Source organism: Cupressus sempervirens, chromosome 10 (genome assembly GCF_028749045.1).
Source record: "Cupressus sempervirens isolate cs-2001-9-10 chromosome 10, ASM2874904v1, whole genome shotgun sequence".
Lineage (NCBI taxonomy): Eukaryota > Viridiplantae > Streptophyta > Pinopsida > Cupressales > Cupressaceae > Cupressus > Cupressus sempervirens.
Genome location: NC_143127.1, coordinates 92,670,295 through 92,689,995, shown reverse-complemented (window position 1 = coordinate 92,689,995; position 19,701 = coordinate 92,670,295). Strand labels below are relative to the sequence as shown.

Sequence of the window (19,701 nt, the reverse complement as noted above, 5' to 3'; positions counted from 1 at the left end):
AGGACAGAGATATGGGTGAAAGACAATCACAGAGTCCACCGAGATTTCCCAGAGTTGATGATGATGAAACCAGAGAGTTTTACAGAATCATGACTACCGGACAGCAAGAAATAGCTCAATCACTACAGGCTTTGACTACCATAATGGAAAGAGTTGTTCAGCCCAGGATTCAGGAACAAGGTAGAGGTACATTTGATCATGATAATAGAAGTGTGGCAGGCTCACAGGGTGCTCCTAGGCGCAGATCATGGACAGCAAATTGGCCTACTCGTCCTACCTTCCTAAAGGAGGAGGCTCAGGAGATAGGAGAAGATGATTTGCCGGATGATTTACAGGATGATCTCAGAGCTGCTACTACAGAATGGCAGGCATTACCACCACATGTGCGTGAACTATTGAACTTTGATCGCTATCTGAACCAAAGGAGAGAGCATATGAGGAGCAACCGTCAGAATAGGAGGTCTAGAGGAGGACATGATAGTGAATTGCAGCGAGCTGTTAGCAAACTCACTTTACCATCTTTCGATGGTAGTGGTCAGATGACAGCGCAAGCTTGGGTTCATAAGTTGGATACCTTCCTAGCATTAAGGCCTATGTCTGAGATCGATGCCATCAGGTACGCCACCTTGCATTTGGAAGGCGCAGCTCATGACTGGTGGTCACATGGGATGGTTACTTTGCAACACAATCAGGTAACATCTTACTAGGACTTTGTGGATAGATTGGTCGAGCGTTTTGATAAGAAGGATCCAGAGATTTATTTTCGCGACCTTGCACAGTTGAGACAGTCTGGCCATTTGGAGGTTTATATTAGTGAATTCCAGAGGTTGTCAGTTATGGTACAGGATGTGTCTGAGAGACGGTTGGTTATCCTATTCACGGAAGGATTATCCGAATCCCTTAAGGGGTGGATTAAGGCATTTGACCCACCAACACTGCAAGAGGCTATGAGGAAAGCACGAAGGATGGAGCTTACAACACCTTCTAGCAGGTTCACCTCTCGGAGTACTACCTCTTTCAGAGACAATAAGAAGTGGGACAAGAATAAAGGGAAGAGCATTGAGACCAAAGGAAAATCTACTACACCCCTGGATACAGAAGCACTAAACGACTTGCGCAGGAGGAAATTATGTTTCTATTGCAAAGGCCCATATGACAGGGACCATGATTGTCCTCTGAGACTTAAAGGAAAGGCCAACAGAGTTATGTGGGCATATTACGAAGGGTCAGATTTTGACAGCGCAACAAATGAGGATGATCACAGTAGTTCAGAACCTAAAGGAGAATTAGGAAATTTAGAACAAAAGGAAGAAATTGAGTTACATTTACAGCAGGGGCGTCTGTCTAGTATTCAGCAGGAGGGATCTTTTAGGTTACGTGGTGTTCTAGCAGGATAGAAGGTGATCACATTGGTTGATATAGGTGCCACGCACAACTTCATTAATGCACGATTGGTTGAGCGCCATGGAATCAAGACAGAGGAGTTTGAGGGTCTCCGAGTACAGGTTGCTGATGGATACACCCTTAAGTGCAATAGAATGGTTAGAGATATGCCTTTACGTCTAAATAATTATGAGTTTAAAGAAGATTACCATGTGGTTAATATGGGCGACTTAGATATCGTTTTGGGTATGGCATGGCTACGTTTATTGGGCGAAGTTACTTTCCGTCTCAAGGACATGGAGATTAAGTTTGAGGTAGATGGGAAGCAACATGTGTTGAGAGCTATCAGGAATAGTGACATCCGAACTATTTCTCTCAGAAGATTGGAAAGGTTGGTGAGGAATAACGATATTGAATGGGCAACCGTGTGTACTCTCATGCCTACAAACGTAGAACAGCAAAAGGCGGAATATCATCCAGACATCCAGACATTGAGGGAAAGGTATAGTAAGGTATTCAGTGATATTCCACTTGGTACACCACCTGATAGAGGGATTGAGCACATCATCGAATTAGAAGAAGGTGCTAAACTGGTTATGATCACTCCATACAGGCATCCAAAGAGACTCAAAGATGAAATAGAAAAAACCATCAAGGAGCTTCTTGCAATGGGACACATTAGACCTAGTAAGTCTCCTTTTGCTTCTTCAGTAGTTTTGGTAAAGAAGAAGGATGGTTCGTTACGGATGTGTATAGATTACAGGATGCTGAATAAGAAAACCATTAAGAATAGATATCCTATTCCACGGATTGATGAGCTAATAGACGAACTACATGGGGCATGCTACTTTAGTAAGATTGATTTGAGATCCGGTTACCACCAGATTAGAGTCAGAGAACAGGACATAGAGAAGATTGCATTCAGATGTCACTGTGGACACTTTGAGTTTGTAGTAATGCCATTCGGGTTGACCAATGCACTAGCTACTTTCCAGTCTACCATGAATAAGGTCTTCCATCATCAGCTGAGGAAATTCGTGTTGGTTTTCTTCGATGATATCTTGGTTTACAGTCGGACATGGCATGAGCATATGGAGCATTTAGAGACAGTGTTGAATACCTTGCAGGTAGAGTCCTTGTATGCCAAACAATCCAAATGCGATTTGGGAATGATTGAGTTGTTATATTTAGGTCATATTATCAGTAGAGAAGGGGTACAGATGGATCCTGATAAGATTCGTGCTATTGTGGAGTGGCCTATTCCTGAGAACCTAACTCAGCTGAGAGGATTCCTTGGTTTATGTGGCTTCTATCGCAGATTTGTTTGTGGATATTCGCGACATAAAGCTCCTATGACAGACTTGCTCAAGAAGGGAGCTTTTGTTTGGACAGCAAAGGCACAAGCTTGTTTTGACAGATTTAAGGAGATCATGACTTCATGCCCGGTACTAGCATTGCCCGATTTCTCGAAGCCATTTGAACTTCAGTGTGATGCCTCAGGAGACGGTATTGGGGCTGTTTTGATGCAGGACAAACACCCTATTGCATATGAGAGCAGGAAACTCCGTGGGCCAGAGAGATCATTCAGCATTTACGACAAGGAGATGTTAGCTATCATGCATGCACTCGCTAAGTTCAGGCAGTATTTAGTAGGTGGTAAGTTTTGTATAAAAACTGACCACAACAGTTTGAGACATTTCCTTGGGCAGAGAGATCTCAATGATAGATAGCAGAAATGGGTGAGTAAGATACAGGCATACGACTTTGATATATCATATGTTAAAGGCACTCAAAATGTGGTAGCAGACGCCTTGTCACGCAGGCCACACCTTAGTTCGATGATTGAGATCTCTGAGGACTGGAAGCACCTGATTATTGCAGAATATGTTAGAGACCCTTGGGCATCTGGGATAGTTGATGGGACAATTGTTGATACCAGGTATACACTTGTGGATGAATTGATTATTTACAAAAGCAGGATATTTTTAGTCCCAGGATCGAAGGTGAAGCAGTCTATTATGCGAGCTCTTCATGATTCACCCATAGCTGGTCATCCAGGGTACTTCAAAACATATAGACAGGTGCGGGAACGGTTTACATGGAAAGGACTCAAGAAGGATGTATTGCAGTATGTACGTGAGTGTTCTGTATGTCAACAGAATAAACAGGAGCACACCTTCCCAGCAGGACTTCTACAGCCACTACCCATCCCGAGACAGAAGTGGGAATGCATATCCATGGATTTCATTACAGGGTTGCCCAAGGCTCAGGGACGCGATTGCATTTATGTGGTGGTGGATAGATTAACGAAATATGCTCACTTCTTTCCCATCACCACAACTTATACAGCAGTACAGGTAGTTGAGGTATTCTTTAGAGAGGTTCTCAGGTTACATGGGATACCTCGTAGTATTGTCAGTGACAGGGACAGTAGATTCTTGAGTCATTTTTGGAAGGAGGTGTTTTGATTATGTGGCACTGAACTCACACCCAAAACTAGTTATCACCCGCAGACTGATGGATAGACGGAGATAGTAAACAAGTGGGTGGAAGGCTACTTGAGGAACTACATGGCTGATCAGCAGAAGGCTTGGGTAAGATGGATTTATTTGTGTGAATATTGTTACAATACCACTTTTCACATGTCAATTCAGATGACACCTTTCCGAGCATTATATGGGTATGATGCACCGAGCTTTATTGACTTGCTAATGGGGGATGTCCGGTTCCACGTGCCGGGAATTTGATTCAAGAGAGTAAAGACATTATTAGCACACTTCGGGATAACATTGCTCGGGCACAGAATCAGTATAAGCAATATGCAGAACAAAAGAGAACAGAGAGGAGCTTTGAGGTGGGTGACATGGTTTACCTCATGCTTCAGCCCTTCCGGCAATCTACTCTTAAAAGAAGTGGGTCAGAAAAGCTTAAGCCTAGATATTATGGGCCTTACAGAATCACCAGACGAATAGGGGAATTGGCTTATGAGCTTGAGCTCCTAGCAGATAGTAAAGTGCATAATGTGTTCCATGTGTCGCGCCTCAAAAAAGCGGTGGCACAGAATGTGGTACCTTCTACCATATTACCGCCTTTGGATGATGAAGGGAAATTGATCTTAGTGCCGGAATTCATTTTGGAAAGCAGGGAAAAACAGCTCCGCAGAAGGGTAATTAGAGAATATTTGGTTAAATGGAAAGATCTACCAGTTGAAGATCCCACTTGGGAAAATGATACAGTTTTGCAGCATCCAGCTTTGAGATTGCTTGAGGACAAGCAATTTCAGAAAGGGCGAACTGTCATGTCCCCTTTCTAGTGACATAACTTTTACCGGGGATTTGCCTATCATCGACTCTCGTAGGCAAATGATTTTGGAGAGAGAGTCATTTTATTTCCAGATGATTACATTCTTGCTCTCGGAGAATAATAATTCAGTAAGTGGGGCCTACTTGTTCTAATATTAAATTGAAATTGTACTTTAACTTTATAAAGTTATTTATTTAATTTTATAAAGATTAATAATAAAAGTGCATTATAAAAGACAATTCCGGAAAACTTCCAGTAACTTCTCAACAAGGTTAAATGGAAAGATCTACCAGTTGAAGATGCCACTTGGGAAAATGAAACAGTTTTGCAGCATCCAGCTTTGAGATTGCTTGAGGACAAGCAATTTTAGGAAGGGCGGACTGTCATGTCCCCTTTCTAGTGACATAACTTTTATCGGGGATTTGCCTATCATCGACTCTCGTAGGCAAATGATTTTGGAGAGAGAGTCATTTTATTTCCAGATGATTACATTCTTGCTCTCGGAGAATAATAATTCAGTAAGTGGGGCCTACTTGTTCTAATATTAAATTGAGATTGTACTTTAACTTTATAAAGTTATTTATTTAATTTTATAAAGATTAATAATAAAAGTGCATTATAAAAGACAATTCCGAAAAACTTCCAGTAACTTCTCAACAAAATGAATAAATAGATGACATGAGGCACCCATTTGAACAAGCGGTTTTGTGGATTAGACTTCTATTCCAGTTGGAGCAATTTGTAGTCTTTGGTCTGCAAATTCTCAAGATATCTTTGGGAACGAAAACTCCCATTGATAAGCAATTTTGAGTGTGTGGGATATCACCCGAATTATTGCACAACAGGAGGTGACATTCCAGTCATTTCATTGGGGAGGAAATCTGTGGCCTAAGGCCAAATTAGGAACTCTTGCATTTTTGTGATTGCCATCTACTGAATCATTAAAGCAAATTGGTGAAATTCGCGTCAGGGTTAGGTTGGACTGTCACACGAGATTGAGCGATTTATTTAAATGAGTTTGTCTTCATTTTCGACTCAGTCTGGGAACACATTGTTTCAGCAGATATTCAAGGGCAGATAGCGTGTGAAAACGCACTAACCACAAGTTCTTTCAATCAGTTATTTGTTCCACCCGAACGACATACTGCGAATTCGGCTACCGCTCCAGTTTTGGGAAAATCCGATAGCAATTACACAGTCTGGACGCCGGTAAGGACACGGAAATAAATAAATAAATCGCACCCAGATTCGAGGGTTCCATTTGCAATACGATTGTGAAGAGCAGAATCATATCCATTCAACAGCGTTACCATCAGATGGAATCCACGGAAACAGGGAATCTCAGGTTTTTTTGTCGTCCTTTCTATTATTCGATTTCAGACATTATTATGCATACTGTAAGACCAGCCACAAAATCGAGTAAAAGTTGTTGATATTACCATTACAATTGATACTGCCAGCATATTCAGTAAATTGATTGAGTCATCTTTTCCATCTAATAGTTTGGCAAATTTATAGAACAATATTTTTATAGAACAGTTTCAGAATACAAGATAAGTGTTTAATGAAATTTTTCAGCTTAAGCATTGGTTCTTTAGTGACTTTGATAGTTGGGGTCATTTCAATATGTCTACCTTCTTGACTCAAAACAACTCCTATTGTAGTACCACTAGCAATACACTCTACTTGAAACATCTTATTAAAATTTGGAAGTGCTAAAACATGTTCTGTAACTTTTTGTTTCAACAAATTGAAACTCTTATCTATTCCTACAATCCATTTAAACTCTTTCCTATCTCCTCTCATTGTTTCAGTCAAGGGTCCACAAATACTGCTAAAACCTCTGATAAACTTTCTATAAAAACTAGCCAGTCGATGAAAAGATCTTACTTTTGTAACACTCGTTGGAGTAGGCCATTTGAGTATAGGCTTCACTTTCTAAGGGTCCATTTTTAGACCTTCCGTCGAAACTACAAATCTAATGTACACCAACTCCTTCACAAAACTACACTTCAAATTTATCAACTTTTCCTCTCTCAACTTCTCAAACACCTTATGAATATGCATTATATGCTCCTTTAATGTCTTATTAAAGATCAAAATATGATCTAGGTAAACAATGAAAAACTTACCCAAAAATTCTTTCAACACCTCATTCGTGAGCTGCATAAAAGTGCTTAGTGCATTGGTTAGCCCAAAAAGGCATGAATAGCCACTCATACAATCCTTCCCTTGTCTTGAGGGCAGTCTTCATTCATCTCCTTCCCTGACTCAAATTTGATGGTACCCACTTTGCAGGTTTTTGTGAAATACATAGCTCCACTCAAACTGCCATGATATCATCCATCCTTGGCAATGGAAATCTGTACTCGATTCTGATCTTCTTGATAGCTCGAGAATTTGCACACATCCTCCATCCTCCATTCTTCTTTGTTGCTAATACTACTGGCACAACACATGGACTCAGACTCTCTCGAATCAACCTTTTATGCAACAACTCATGCACTTGTCTGTTCAACTCTTATTGTTCTACCAATGTCATTTTGTGCACTACCTTGTTTGGAAAACTGGCTCTTGGAATCAAGTCCATCTAGTGACTGATCTTTTTCATCGATGGTAATCCATTAGGAACATTATTGGATACAATCTTTTGTAACTTTTGTTGGTACTTTTTTGTTACATCCCAATTTTTGACCTAATTTAAAATATAGCCATTGAGGTTCACATGAAGTCAGTTGACAGTTTATAATCTTGCGAAATAGTAAGATGGTTAGTCATTATAATTTCAAATGAAGATAACAAGTTAGTTGATCATTTATCACGAATTCATGGAATTGAGAAGATGGTTAACCGTTATGATTATTTATGATCAAATAATTTATTATGATAATATAATATAATTACGGAGAATTTCTTTGCAGGAAACACATCGAAGGGGTGGAAGCATTGTGAGAAAAGAATTAGGCAAGGAGCATCACCATCACTGGGTAGATGCGTTGAGGACCTAGCGACTTGAAACATGATACATCTATGGGACCTGCATGAGCTATTTAAATAAATAAATTGAGAAACAAAAATAATTGAGTTAAAATATAAAACGTACCTCTAAAGATTTATATGATCTTTCACCTTATTATTATAATAGATATATCTATATACGTACATATAGAAATGAGATGGCACCATTATATTATAATAATTTAATAAAGTGATGTCACCCCATTAATATTTATATGTACATATATAAATATAAGATTATAATAATAACATTCGAATTATTATAGTATTCGAATTATAATCTTCCAACTCTATTCTTTCCATTTTAAATTTCTTGCTTTTAACTAATTAACACTTGGCATGATAAAATCAATTTAATATTGGCAATTCGAATTGTCTTATAATCTTTCCAACTTTATCTTCCAACCTTTTTATTTTCTTTTCCTTCTCTTTTTCCTATCGATTTAATGCCTAGGATTCGAATGGGCAAATAATCTTTTTGAAACTGATAGAAGCCGAGGAGTCTCAGCTAAGTCTTTAAGAGAGCTGTGAATCGACCAAGCAACATCATTCTCTCTTTGTTTGATACGTTTCTCTTCTAAGTTGTAATAATCATTCTAAGTTGTGATACTCATTTCCAACCGAGCCATTTTAAATTTGTTTGCTTAGTCAGTAATACATTGATTTATTCCTTATTCCGCTAAGAGACTAAGCTAGTGGGTGAAAAGAATTGCCCTATAGGAGTTCCGGCCTAGGGACGGGAGGAGCCACGTCCAAGCCCAATCATAGGTTACGAATAATATATACTTTCACATTTCATAATTCCTTCTTTCTTTAAGAATATGTCCCATTGCAGTCGGCTATACCTGGCAGGGCTGAAAGAAATATAATATATGCATTCGTATTTCTTAGTTTCTTCCTTCTTTGTTTGCTGTTGGCTACATATTGTTAGAGCTGAGAATAATGCAAAATATGTTTTCATATTCATAACTTCTTCCTTTCCTGATTTGAATGTCCGACTGTAGTCGGCTATGCATTATAAACTGAGATTAATTCACAACCATGCTATTGGTCTCTTACATTTACATTGAGTTCTTTGAAGATCTATACGATTAAAGACCATTAATGAATTCTAATGATAATTGTTAATATTTTAAATGATTGTATGAACCGACAACAATAGCCAAGCTATCATAATTTTCCGAACAAGACCAGAATACATATAGATTCTTGAACACCTAGGATTCACTGGCAAAGATTGCCATGAAATGGTGAAGAGATATAAATAATAACAAAATGCTCATAATCTTACAGGCACCGAAGAATTCACTGGCAAGAAGCCATGAAATGGTGAAGAGGTGGAATGAATCTGCAAAAACGCAGAAGAGAAATCAGATATGATTAAATAAAATAATGAAACAATAAATTTTGCAATCTTCAAGAATATCCTTTTCAAATCACAAATTGAGATAAGCTAGAATATATATGTTATTCATGAATTTGTTGGAAATCAATATATAGAGTTGATTGCTTTGAGATCCGAGCACCTAAGATTTATCGGCTGTATAGCCATGGAAAATGGTGAAGAGGTGAGATGGAGTCTGCAATGATTTAGAAAATAAAGTCAGATATGATACATTAAATCCAGAATAATACCATTTAATAGCTCATGCATAATCTTGTTATTGTAATCTCCTGTTGTCAAGTCAAATGGTGTGCTTAGTGGAAAACAAGGTGTCCCCTGTTTATTTCGGGTAGCGAGGGTCTTTCTCGATAGAGATTGTGTAGGGATAAGTTATGGTCCAAGGTTGGGTGGTTAAGCCCTTGACAATGTTTCACCTCTCCCCCAAGTTGTCAGACATACAATAGACAAAGATAAACTATGCATTCAATTGGTCACCGAAAACAAGTATTGTTACTTTTATGATGTAAACGCAAGACTAAGGTAAGATTAATTGAGTTTTATTAGTGGTACAATTATTTTACGCTTAGTTACAAGTGAAAAAATTTATCTGATGGATCATTATACCAATCTTTCATTTATAATAAATATGAGCATATCTTCTAATCTTGAGTTATTGCTATAGTTAAGCAATTGGAAGGAAAGGAATGATATAGTGGTATTTGAAGCTCTAATTGAAACAGTGGTATCTAAAGCCCTAATTGAATTAGAGATATCTGATGCCCTAATTGATACAGTGCTATCTGATGTCCTAGATGATCCAGTGGTAATTGAAGCCCTAAGTAGTATAGTGGTATCTGAAGCCCTAAATGATCCAGTGTTAATCGATGCCCTAATTGATGCAGTGGTTTGTGATGCCCTAATTTTATATAGTGTTAATTAATAGTATTTGTCATTTGATTTTGATATAGTGGTATTGAATGATAGTTTTTATATGATTTTGTTATAGTGGTATTTGTGGTCTAATCTGGGTGGTTGCAGAAGCATCCCTATAATGATCTCTTGGTTCAGATTCCATGGTTTGTGGATTTTAATTTCTATAGTAAATTCCTTGATGGTGTTTTAAGTTCTTAGTTAAGAAATTTTATTTAACTGATTTTAACCATCAATCTCTTTCATATGAATGAAACTGATTTAAATGTTTCCTATGAAAATGAAGTAATAACTGTATTTCTATGAGTATGTTAGTTGTTAATTAAGACCCGAAAAAACTAGTTGTTACACTTTTCTACTTCTTTTTTACCATCTTTTGGAATTATAGCAAAACACATAAGCTCATGCCTCAAACCCTCTAGGAGCTTCTTAACATCAACAAAACATACTCTAACAACACTACATACTTTTTCTTCTTTATCCTTCAATGACTACAACTTATGTTTGACTCCATCCTTTTTTAGAGTGTAGGTATTCGCATGACCATAATGCACAACATGCCTATCAAACTACCACAGTCTACCCAACAACAACATATGACATGTCCATAGGGATGACATCACAAAGTACTTCATCCTGGTAGCTTCCAATCTTTGAACTTCACCAGGCACTGGTCAGTGACCATGACCTTATGGTCATCTTGCACCCAAGCACTGCAGTATGGATGCGGGTGTTTCTGCCTCGAGTTTTAACTTCGTGACAATCTTTTCTAACACCAGATTGTCTGTGCTTCCACCATCAGTGATCACATCACAATACTTATCTTCACACTTGCACCTAACAAGCTCCTCCTTTGATCAAGTTCATTCTCACCACTCAGTTTGACTCTTTTGTTAACTAGGTATTGTCCTGTTTCATCATCTTCAGAATGTGATGATTTGGCATCTTCATCAACATGTGCAACTTTGGCCTGGGCTTTAGTTCTCCCATCTGTCCTTCCTTGGCACTGGGGACATTCAAATGCTCTATGATCTTCTCCACAGTAAAAAGATGTTCCATGGAAACCTCTTCCTAGATCCCTGCCGTCTTCCTCGTCTGCTCTGATCTCTATTATTTTGATGATGAAAACAATTGTTTCCCCTTTGATTTTGACTACTACTGCTAGCCTCATCCTTCTTATAATCTTCATTTCGGCCTCCAAAAGACCGTCCACTAGATTTTCCACCACGATCTCTTTCGCTTTGTGGGCTCTCAAACTTCTTTTTCAAATTCTCTTCTACTTTTAGGACAAACTGGCATGCCTTCTCAATACTGTTCATTCGAACCAGACTTAACTCCTATTGAACGGTAGGCCTCAACCCATTAAAGTAATGGACAACTTCCCCCTTATCAACTTTTGCATGGCCTGTTCTGATGCAAACTAGGTAGAAATCTTCTATATATTGCTGAACAGATCTTCCCGCTTGCTTCAATCCTTGCATTTTCTTCAATAGATCAAGCTCATAATCAACGAGAATGAATTGTCGCTTTAACTTAGCTATCATTTGATCCTACCTTGTGATTTTATCCTTCCCTCTTCTATTTCTCTCCAATTGGATCTCCTACCACCAGATCTTCACATGACCCTTCCACTTGGCCTTCGCAAATTTGACCCTATCCGGATCTTCAATATCTTCATACTCAAAGTATTCTTCTACTTTGGCCTTAAAAAACTTTTCTTATTCTGGGTTCAAAACTTCCTCTTCTTTTTTATCAAAGTTTCCTTCTTCCTCTCTTTTATCCTCACTTTCATCTCTTATGACAAGATTTGTCCCTTTACACATTTGTTTTTGCAATGCTTGCATTTGTCTATGGAGGGCTCTAAAACTCTCATGGGTAACACCTCTGACTCTTTCACCACGTTCTCATGTGGAGACATTTTCGCGCTTCTATTGAGACCCTAGTGCAAATTGCCTCACTATTGGCGATTTGACTATACGTGCCGCCTAAACCACGTTCCTGGTGCAAATTGCGTCGCACTCGTCAATCTATCTACACACTCAGAAAAACTTGTCTTTGATACCACTTGATGAAGGGTGCTCCCCCTAATACCACAAACGCATAACAAAATAGAGACAACAACAATTTGTTAGAACAAAATATGGGGTTCTTATTATCTCCACAAATGCAAAATTACAGAATTTAGAATTACAATATGCAAACCCACATGGGGGCCTTCCTTGCAATAATCTGCAAGATAGTGCTGCGAACTATCACCCAGAATTGTCCTTAACAATCTACGGGCCTTCCTTATATAGGCTATTTTACACTGCCCATGAAGGTTCTAGACATCAAACCCTAACCCTTGGGGCTGACTAATGCTAAAATTACATATAGCTTCGGCTCAAAACAATTATGACATTTATTTTGGAATTTTCGGGTGGCCCAACTTCAAAAGACCATAACTTGCGAACCATTGAGCCGATTGGTTATTATGACCCCATTCCAAAATCCTCAGCTTCTGATCTACAATGCTTGACTTGCTCAAGCTCCAGTCACCCTCGTTTCGGAGCCCATCTGACCCTGAAGTTTTTTATACCAAAATTTCACTCAAAAAATCCACAATTACTTCATAAATACTCATGATATGGCAGTGAACCTCAATGGCAGATTGATATATCTAAGATGAATCTCCACCTCTAAAATTAGGACATTTCGAGCTTGTGTTCCACAAACAATAACTCTGCACTCAAACAACCCTTATTCAAGAAATATAAAGGAACAATTTTTGGGGTGATGAGAGCCCTCGTGTAAGAACATGTGCCTTTTAATTTTAAGTGGAACTATCAATTACATATATGGCTTATTACACCGACTTAGAATGAGCAATCTTTCTTCCTTTAGGAAGCTATATAAGATCCCACGTGTGATTCTTCTTCAAAGAACTTCAAAGAAGAATACTTGTCAATTGTAGTAGTGTTCCACTTTGACATACATGCTGTATTCTAAAATGTTTGAGAGCCATCTAAAATTGCATGGCTTAAAAGATTCGACACTAGTTGTTTGTAAACAAGTTGTGAGAGTTGAGGATGGCCAACCAAATGTTCAACCTCAAGTGTTGTGCATCTATTGCCTAGTAAAGCTTTCAAATATTTACAAACTTCACTTCATGTACCTTTCATTAACTGTCATTAGACTGGCAAAGCCAATGGAGGTCATGGTGGAGTGTATTAGGAGCTTGTGATAGTTTGGCACTGAAAGACAAATTCATTCAATGTACTACCAAGGTACCATGTACCATCCTATTCTTGTGCTTTAAGGTCTCTGCAATGAAATAAATTTCCCAAAGAAGAAAATAATAAAAACTACTGCGAATTTTTGATAGTATAAATATGCCACTTGGGGGCAGCTTCCTACTCCACTTGAAGGGGGCTGCCTCCAACATTCCTCAATAAGATCTAAACACTCAATGTGTTGATAATAACTAACCTATACTTCCTATGTATACCATACTTATGCTTTGGAAACCACCTAGGATAAACTACTCAGATGACCTAAATACATATCTATGGTTATAATAATGATTATGTATCTTATTTAAGAGTCATGGTAACTACAAGCCGTGTACTCATAACACAATACACACCATAGGGTTAATGGCAGAACAGTCTCTTTCATGTTTTGTTAATCATATAGAGAGGACCACCCTCTTCTAGGTATGAGTGCTGGTATATTATGAGTCTTGACAATTGGTTAGGCAAGCCCTTCAGTAAAAACAGGCTTCAGATGCTCCCAACATCATGCTTTTAGACCCTTGCTTTATGAGAGGTGATAAGTATTCCTCATGGAAAAGAGAATTACAAACTTGATTGGTGCTAGAGTAGGTTGTTTTGAGATAACTTCAGCTTCATATATCATTTAATTTTGACGTTCATCCTTTTTTTAAAAACTCCTAATGATTATTTGTATCTAAGTCTTGATCAATCTGATGACAGGTTTTCTGGAACTGTAGCAGCAATGAGCATGGTGGGGTTTATTTTAGGTTTAGGTGACAGACATTTGGACAATATTTTAATGGACTTCAGCACTGGTGATGTTGTTCATATAGATTATAACGTGTGTTTTGACAAAGGACTTAGATTGAAGATTCCTGAGATTGTACCATTTCGCCTTACTCAGACTATGCAGGCAGCTTTAGGACTTACAGGAATAGAGGGTACATTTAGAGCAAATTGTGAAGTGGTGATTGATGTTTTACGGAAAAACAAAGACATAATCTTGATGCTTCTAGAAGTATTTGTATGGGATCCACTGATTGAGTGGATGCGTGGAGATGGCCATGATGAAGCCACCATTGGTGGAGAGGAACGGAAAGGTATGGAGCTGGCGGTCAGTTTAAGCTTGTTTGCTTCTCGGTTTCAAGAAATCAGAGTACCACTTCAGGTAATCATCCAGCACTTTGTCTTTGTGATGTCTAATATATATGTCATAATTATAGATTGAATCTCCATATAAGTTTGTGTGGTTTAACAGGTGTTTATGACTAGTTTTATCTATTGTGGTCTCATAAACTTATTTGTTCTATTTAGATTTTCTTCTAGAGTTGGTCCTTTTTCTTGCATCGATGCGTGGTTAAGGTCACCTTTGTATGTGATTTCAGTATTATTGCAATTCTGCCTTAATTGGGGTTTCAACTTCCCGTTCCTGATCTGTTGGCTTTACCTATTTTTACAGAAGATTGTTGCTATATTATAGAAACAAATTTTTGTTTACACCACTTTAGAATTGGTCAAGTTGTCACTTTTTGTTTTGTGAGCAGGAGCATCATGATCTTCTGTTAGGAACTCTTCCCGCTTCCTCATCAGCACTTCAGGTACTACTTTGTTTCATGCACTTGCATTTCATTTAACTGCATCAATATCGTACTCATTATGTAATGGATTCTCCAGAACTTGGCAGATATGCTTGATCGATATGAGACAATTTCAACTGTGTTTGGGCATGCTGAGCAAGAGAGGTCCAAATGTGTTATGGCTGAAGCATCTGCAAAGTCAATTTTAATAGAGGCAGCGGGTAATCTTGAGAAGGTTCGTATTGCTTATGAGTTACAAGCACACGAGTTTTCTCAGGCAAAGGTAGTACTCACAGAAACTGCCCAAAAGGCTTCTACATGGATTGAACAACATAGTAAGTTTCTCGATGCATTGCGTAATGGTTCTGCTCAAGAGCTACAGGTTGTTGGTAAAACATCTGGTGCAGCAGAGGCTTTGTCTCTAACATCTGCTGTTTTGGCTGCTGGAGTTCCATTAACAATTGTTCCTGAACCTACACAGGCACATTGCCAAGAGGTTGATAAGGAGGTTGAACGCCTTACAAAAGAACTCTATAAAGCTAGCATGCAAGCAGCAAAGGCATTGCAGTCCTATTCTGTGGCTTTACAATGTCTTCTTCGAGGCAATTATATTGCTAGCAGTCAGATGCATAGTTGGGCACAAGTTTTGCAGTTATGTGTGAGGCAACTTTCACCTGAAGTACTTTCACTTGCCAGAAGACAAGCAGCTGATCTTGTTGGAAAGGGACAGGGTGAGCGTGCAGACATTATATGCCAGAATTATGAAACACTTCGCATAAAAATTGACATGCTTGATAAAGAAATAAGAAAAATTCAAGAGGACTGTTCTGAGCTTGAGGCATCAATTGAGTCAGAAAATGAACATAAAGCTAAGGACCGATTGCTGGCTATTTTCACAAAGCATTTACAACCTAATGTTTATTCTGGGAAAGATGATGATACTTTTAGTAGGGTCTCAGGTTATAACAGGCAGGATGAAACAAAGGATCGCGATGTGGGTTTTGTAAATGATGAAAAGAAGTTTAAAGTTCTAACAGTTTTGCATGTTGCAGCAGCTTCACTGTATCGTGAGATTAAAGGGAAACTATTTAACATTTGCAACTCTTTGACTGATAAATTTACCTTAGGACAAGGAGAGGATAGAGGTTCTGAAAATTGGAATTGGTGTTTGCCTGATTTGGAAGAGCAAATTGAGAGATGTGCACTGGTTATAAATATTGTCACTGAAGTTCAGCAACTGAGTGGGCAAAATTTTATCCAGTGTGGCCCAGTTTCGTGGGATGCAGCAGGGTCTGGTGATGATAACTGGAACATAAGCATTCAAGGTTGTTTAACTGTAAGCCGTAGCTTGGTGAGCCAAATGACAGGACTCGCACTTCCAGAAGCAATAAAATCAGTTCTTTCTCATGACCCTGCTATTATGGAGGCCTTTGGTTCACTTTCACAGATAAGAGGGGCGGTAGATACAGCACTGGAACAGTTGGCTGAAATAGAAATACAAAGATCTTCCTTAATTGAACTAGAGAAAACTTACTATGAAAATGTTGAAGAGATAACTAAAAAGAAAGCATCACTTGAAATGGCTATTGAAGAGGGTAGGGATCACTTGTCTTGGGAAGAGGCAGAAGAGCTTGCAAGTCAAGTAGAAGCTTATCGAGCTCAGTTAGATAAACTGAGAAATGCATGGGAACAGCGGGAAATACAAGCTTCTACACTTGCTAGAAGAGAGCTAAGTGCACAAGGCGCTTTAGTAGCAGCAGAGCAACGGTTTGAGTCACTTGTGACCATTGAACATGATGTAGAAGTGCATCCTACAAGGGGATATCTTTTACTAGCAACATTTGCTAGGCCATTCTCTGAGCTACAATCCTTTGATCAAAAGTTGGCTTCATTTGGGCACGATTTCTCCGAGAAAAGTTCATCTAATCAAATAGAGATTGTGAGCTCTGGCTTTTCTGGATTTGAGTCTGTCTGGAAAGCTGCTAACATTTTAAAAGACCATACTTTTTTTGTGTGGAAAGTTGGTATCATTGATGCTTCCCTTGATTCATGTATTCGTAATTTTGCATCTGCTATAGATCATAATACCTTGGGCTTTGACCAAATAGTTGGCATTCAAAAGAGGAAGCTTGAAATGCAAATTGAATATCACCTTGATCAGTACCTCCGCGAAAGACTTGCACCAATTTTTCTTGAATGTCTGGAAAAAGAAGAAGATTCATTAAGACATATTTTGCTGGAAAGTAGAGAACTTGAATCTAATATAGCAAAGAAAGAATTTGAAGCTGTGAAACGGGCTCAGGGTCTTCTTGTTGAATATAGTAATGCACATGAAACTGCACGTGCTGCAAGAGCAGCTGCTTCTGCAATGAAGTTACAAGTGAGAGAACTGAGTCAGGATCTTCAAAAGGCAAAACTCGAGGCTGCACAACTAGAGTGGCTGCATGACTCTATACTCCCTCTTCCAGAGAAAGAAAGTATCCTTACACAGAGTTGTGTAAATGATGATAAACTGCCACCCAGCTTTATCATGCTCAACCGAAGAAACTTGTTAGACAACATCAGATCTGCAATGTCTGCTATAAATAGGGCTACAGAAGATCTGCAAATTTGTGAGAGGTCTTCCATTTCTACCGAAGAACAACTTGAAAGGGCTATGGGATGGGCATGTGCGGGTCCCAGTACTGGTAGTGGCTCAAACAATTCATGTAGAGGGATGGGAATTCCACCTGAATTTCATGAGCATCTTTGTCGCAGGAAGCATTTGTTGTTAGCAGGGAAAGAGCAAGCTTCAGGTATACTGAAGCTCTGTAGTGCTGTTTCAGATTTCGAAGATTCTAGGGATGGCTTCGTAAGGCCACTTTCAGATGTAACACCAGGGGGATCTTTAAGTGATGTTAAAGCTTGGCAGCAAGGATTTCTGAATATCGTTTCAAGATTGGATCATTCTTACCATTCATTCACACGTAAGTTCCTTACTTAGGTCACTATAGCTTTCTTTCTATTTTTCCTTGAGCATTCTTGGTTCTTTCATAACTTTCTCTCCTTGATCTCTCTTGCATCCTGATGATGGAATATGGTGTATGATCCAAAACATTCATGTAAAAGTGTGCACACAGTCAGATTCACAAACATTTACTCTATACCTATGGATTCTGGAAATCTGATAGATCTTAACCAAAAAAGTTAGTTTTCTGTTGAGGTTTCCTCCATCGTCTTATAGTCAGAACTATGAAAGGAAGCCAAGCTGGTGGTAACACCTAAAAGCAGCCACAGTTAATGGCCATATTATAAGGGCAAGAAATGGAAGTTTCTAAAAGATTATGTTCCATATCTTTAAGGATACCATCTTTGTCGCTGATTGGGTATAGAGGCGATTGGGTGGTAATTTTGGCTTTGTAAACTCAAAACGCTTTGATGAGAGGTGTAAGATCATTATTCTTGGGAATGATGATTATGTTGGTTCTATGTCTATATCTCTCTGCTCCTCCTAATGTTTTTCACCTTATTTTGACATATGGTGAGATGGCTGGTGCATTGTGGCAAAGGAACTTCAGTAACACTTAACTTTCTCATAAATTCTACATAGGACATCTCTTTATCAAGCAACCTTGTGGTTCTCATTTTGAGATTTCATTGGACTGTCTGTGCATCAATGGTTTGTGAATCATCCTTTCTTTGAATATTTGAATTGATGACAAAATGTCAATCCAAACAACTATCTTGATTTGATCACACCCTTTTTGTAAGACATTTGCGCAAGAGCCATCGATCTCCTTTCTATGCTCTTATTCCATAAAAAGCACCTATCATTGTTAACATTTAGGAGAATTTGCTTTACACATAACTTATCATTTCCCATCTTAGTCATTTCTTTGATACTCTTGTCTAACCTCACCCAAATTGTTCACTTCTCCTAAACATGGGGATTTCACCAACAACTTTCTTTCTTGTGATATTTATCTCACCATATAATTTCTTTGTAAGTCCCCATTTTTGGCGAGCTTCTGTAGATGATCGAGTCAGTTCATTATAGTGACCCTCATGCACTGACAGGGTGATTGGGGAGTCTTAGTGGTGGACTTACTATTTTTAGTAAGTCTAAATCAGGCGGTTGCCATATTTGGCAGTGCAGTTGGTGGCGCTTGCAGTTGGTCATCGCCTGCAGTGGATTGGGCTATATTTCATTAATTAGTTATAAAAGTCTCATGATTATAATAGCACTTTATTATAATAATGTTATAAAATGATGTTGTGTTGGTGAAGCTTCTTAAGTGAAGTTGCATTTGGGAAACTTGGTGATGGAAAACCATCCGTTTCTTTATTTTCTTTTGTTGCTTTGTGCAAAAATTTCTGACTTCACTGATTTCTCCGTCCTTGTTGTGGTATAAGGTTTTGGAGTTGAGTATGCAATTCACAGCTGAGGTATTGTGACTTGACCGATGATTCAATTTAGATATTGGTTGAATCTTCCCTATTGTCTTTACTGTTGGTTGGATGTACTTCTTGTTTTGAAATTTAATTGCATTTCCATATGCAAATCCGAAGAGTTCGATCTGCACATCTGGGAGTTATTGAAGTATTCTGCAAATCTGTTCAAATTCTTAATTGGAAAATTTTGACTAAGAAGTGGTTAGATTGGTGAAAATTCATTGGTCTGTGGATTGTTTTTTTGAAGTTGTGGTGGCTTGGCATACCTGCGATTTAGTGGAGGGTTCGAGTTGTATTTGAGGAGCTAATCAATTTGGAGGAGATTGATTCTGTAATTAATTCTCCAAACCTGTGATTCTGCACTATATTATTGGGAGAGGCCTGTGTGACTGCCGTAATCATTGTGAGGCATTGCTTTGTC

General features: G+C 38.5%; 1 protein-coding gene across 2 annotated transcripts in view; it reads left to right on the top strand.

Annotated features, from left to right (window-relative positions):
• LOC149532726 (uncharacterized) overlaps positions 1–19,701 on the top strand; it is a 203,607-nt gene that overhangs the window by 100,031 nt on the left and 83,875 nt on the right. For both annotated transcript variants that reach the window (XM_089807366.1, XM_089807365.1), the window contains exons 6-8: positions 13,993–14,440; positions 14,817–14,870; positions 14,947–17,815. In XM_089807366.1, the coding sequence (XP_089663492.1) occupies positions 13,993–14,440; positions 14,817–14,870; positions 14,947–17,815 (3,371 nt within the window). The remainder of the gene's footprint in view (positions 1–13,992; positions 14,441–14,816; positions 14,871–14,946; positions 17,816–19,701) is intronic.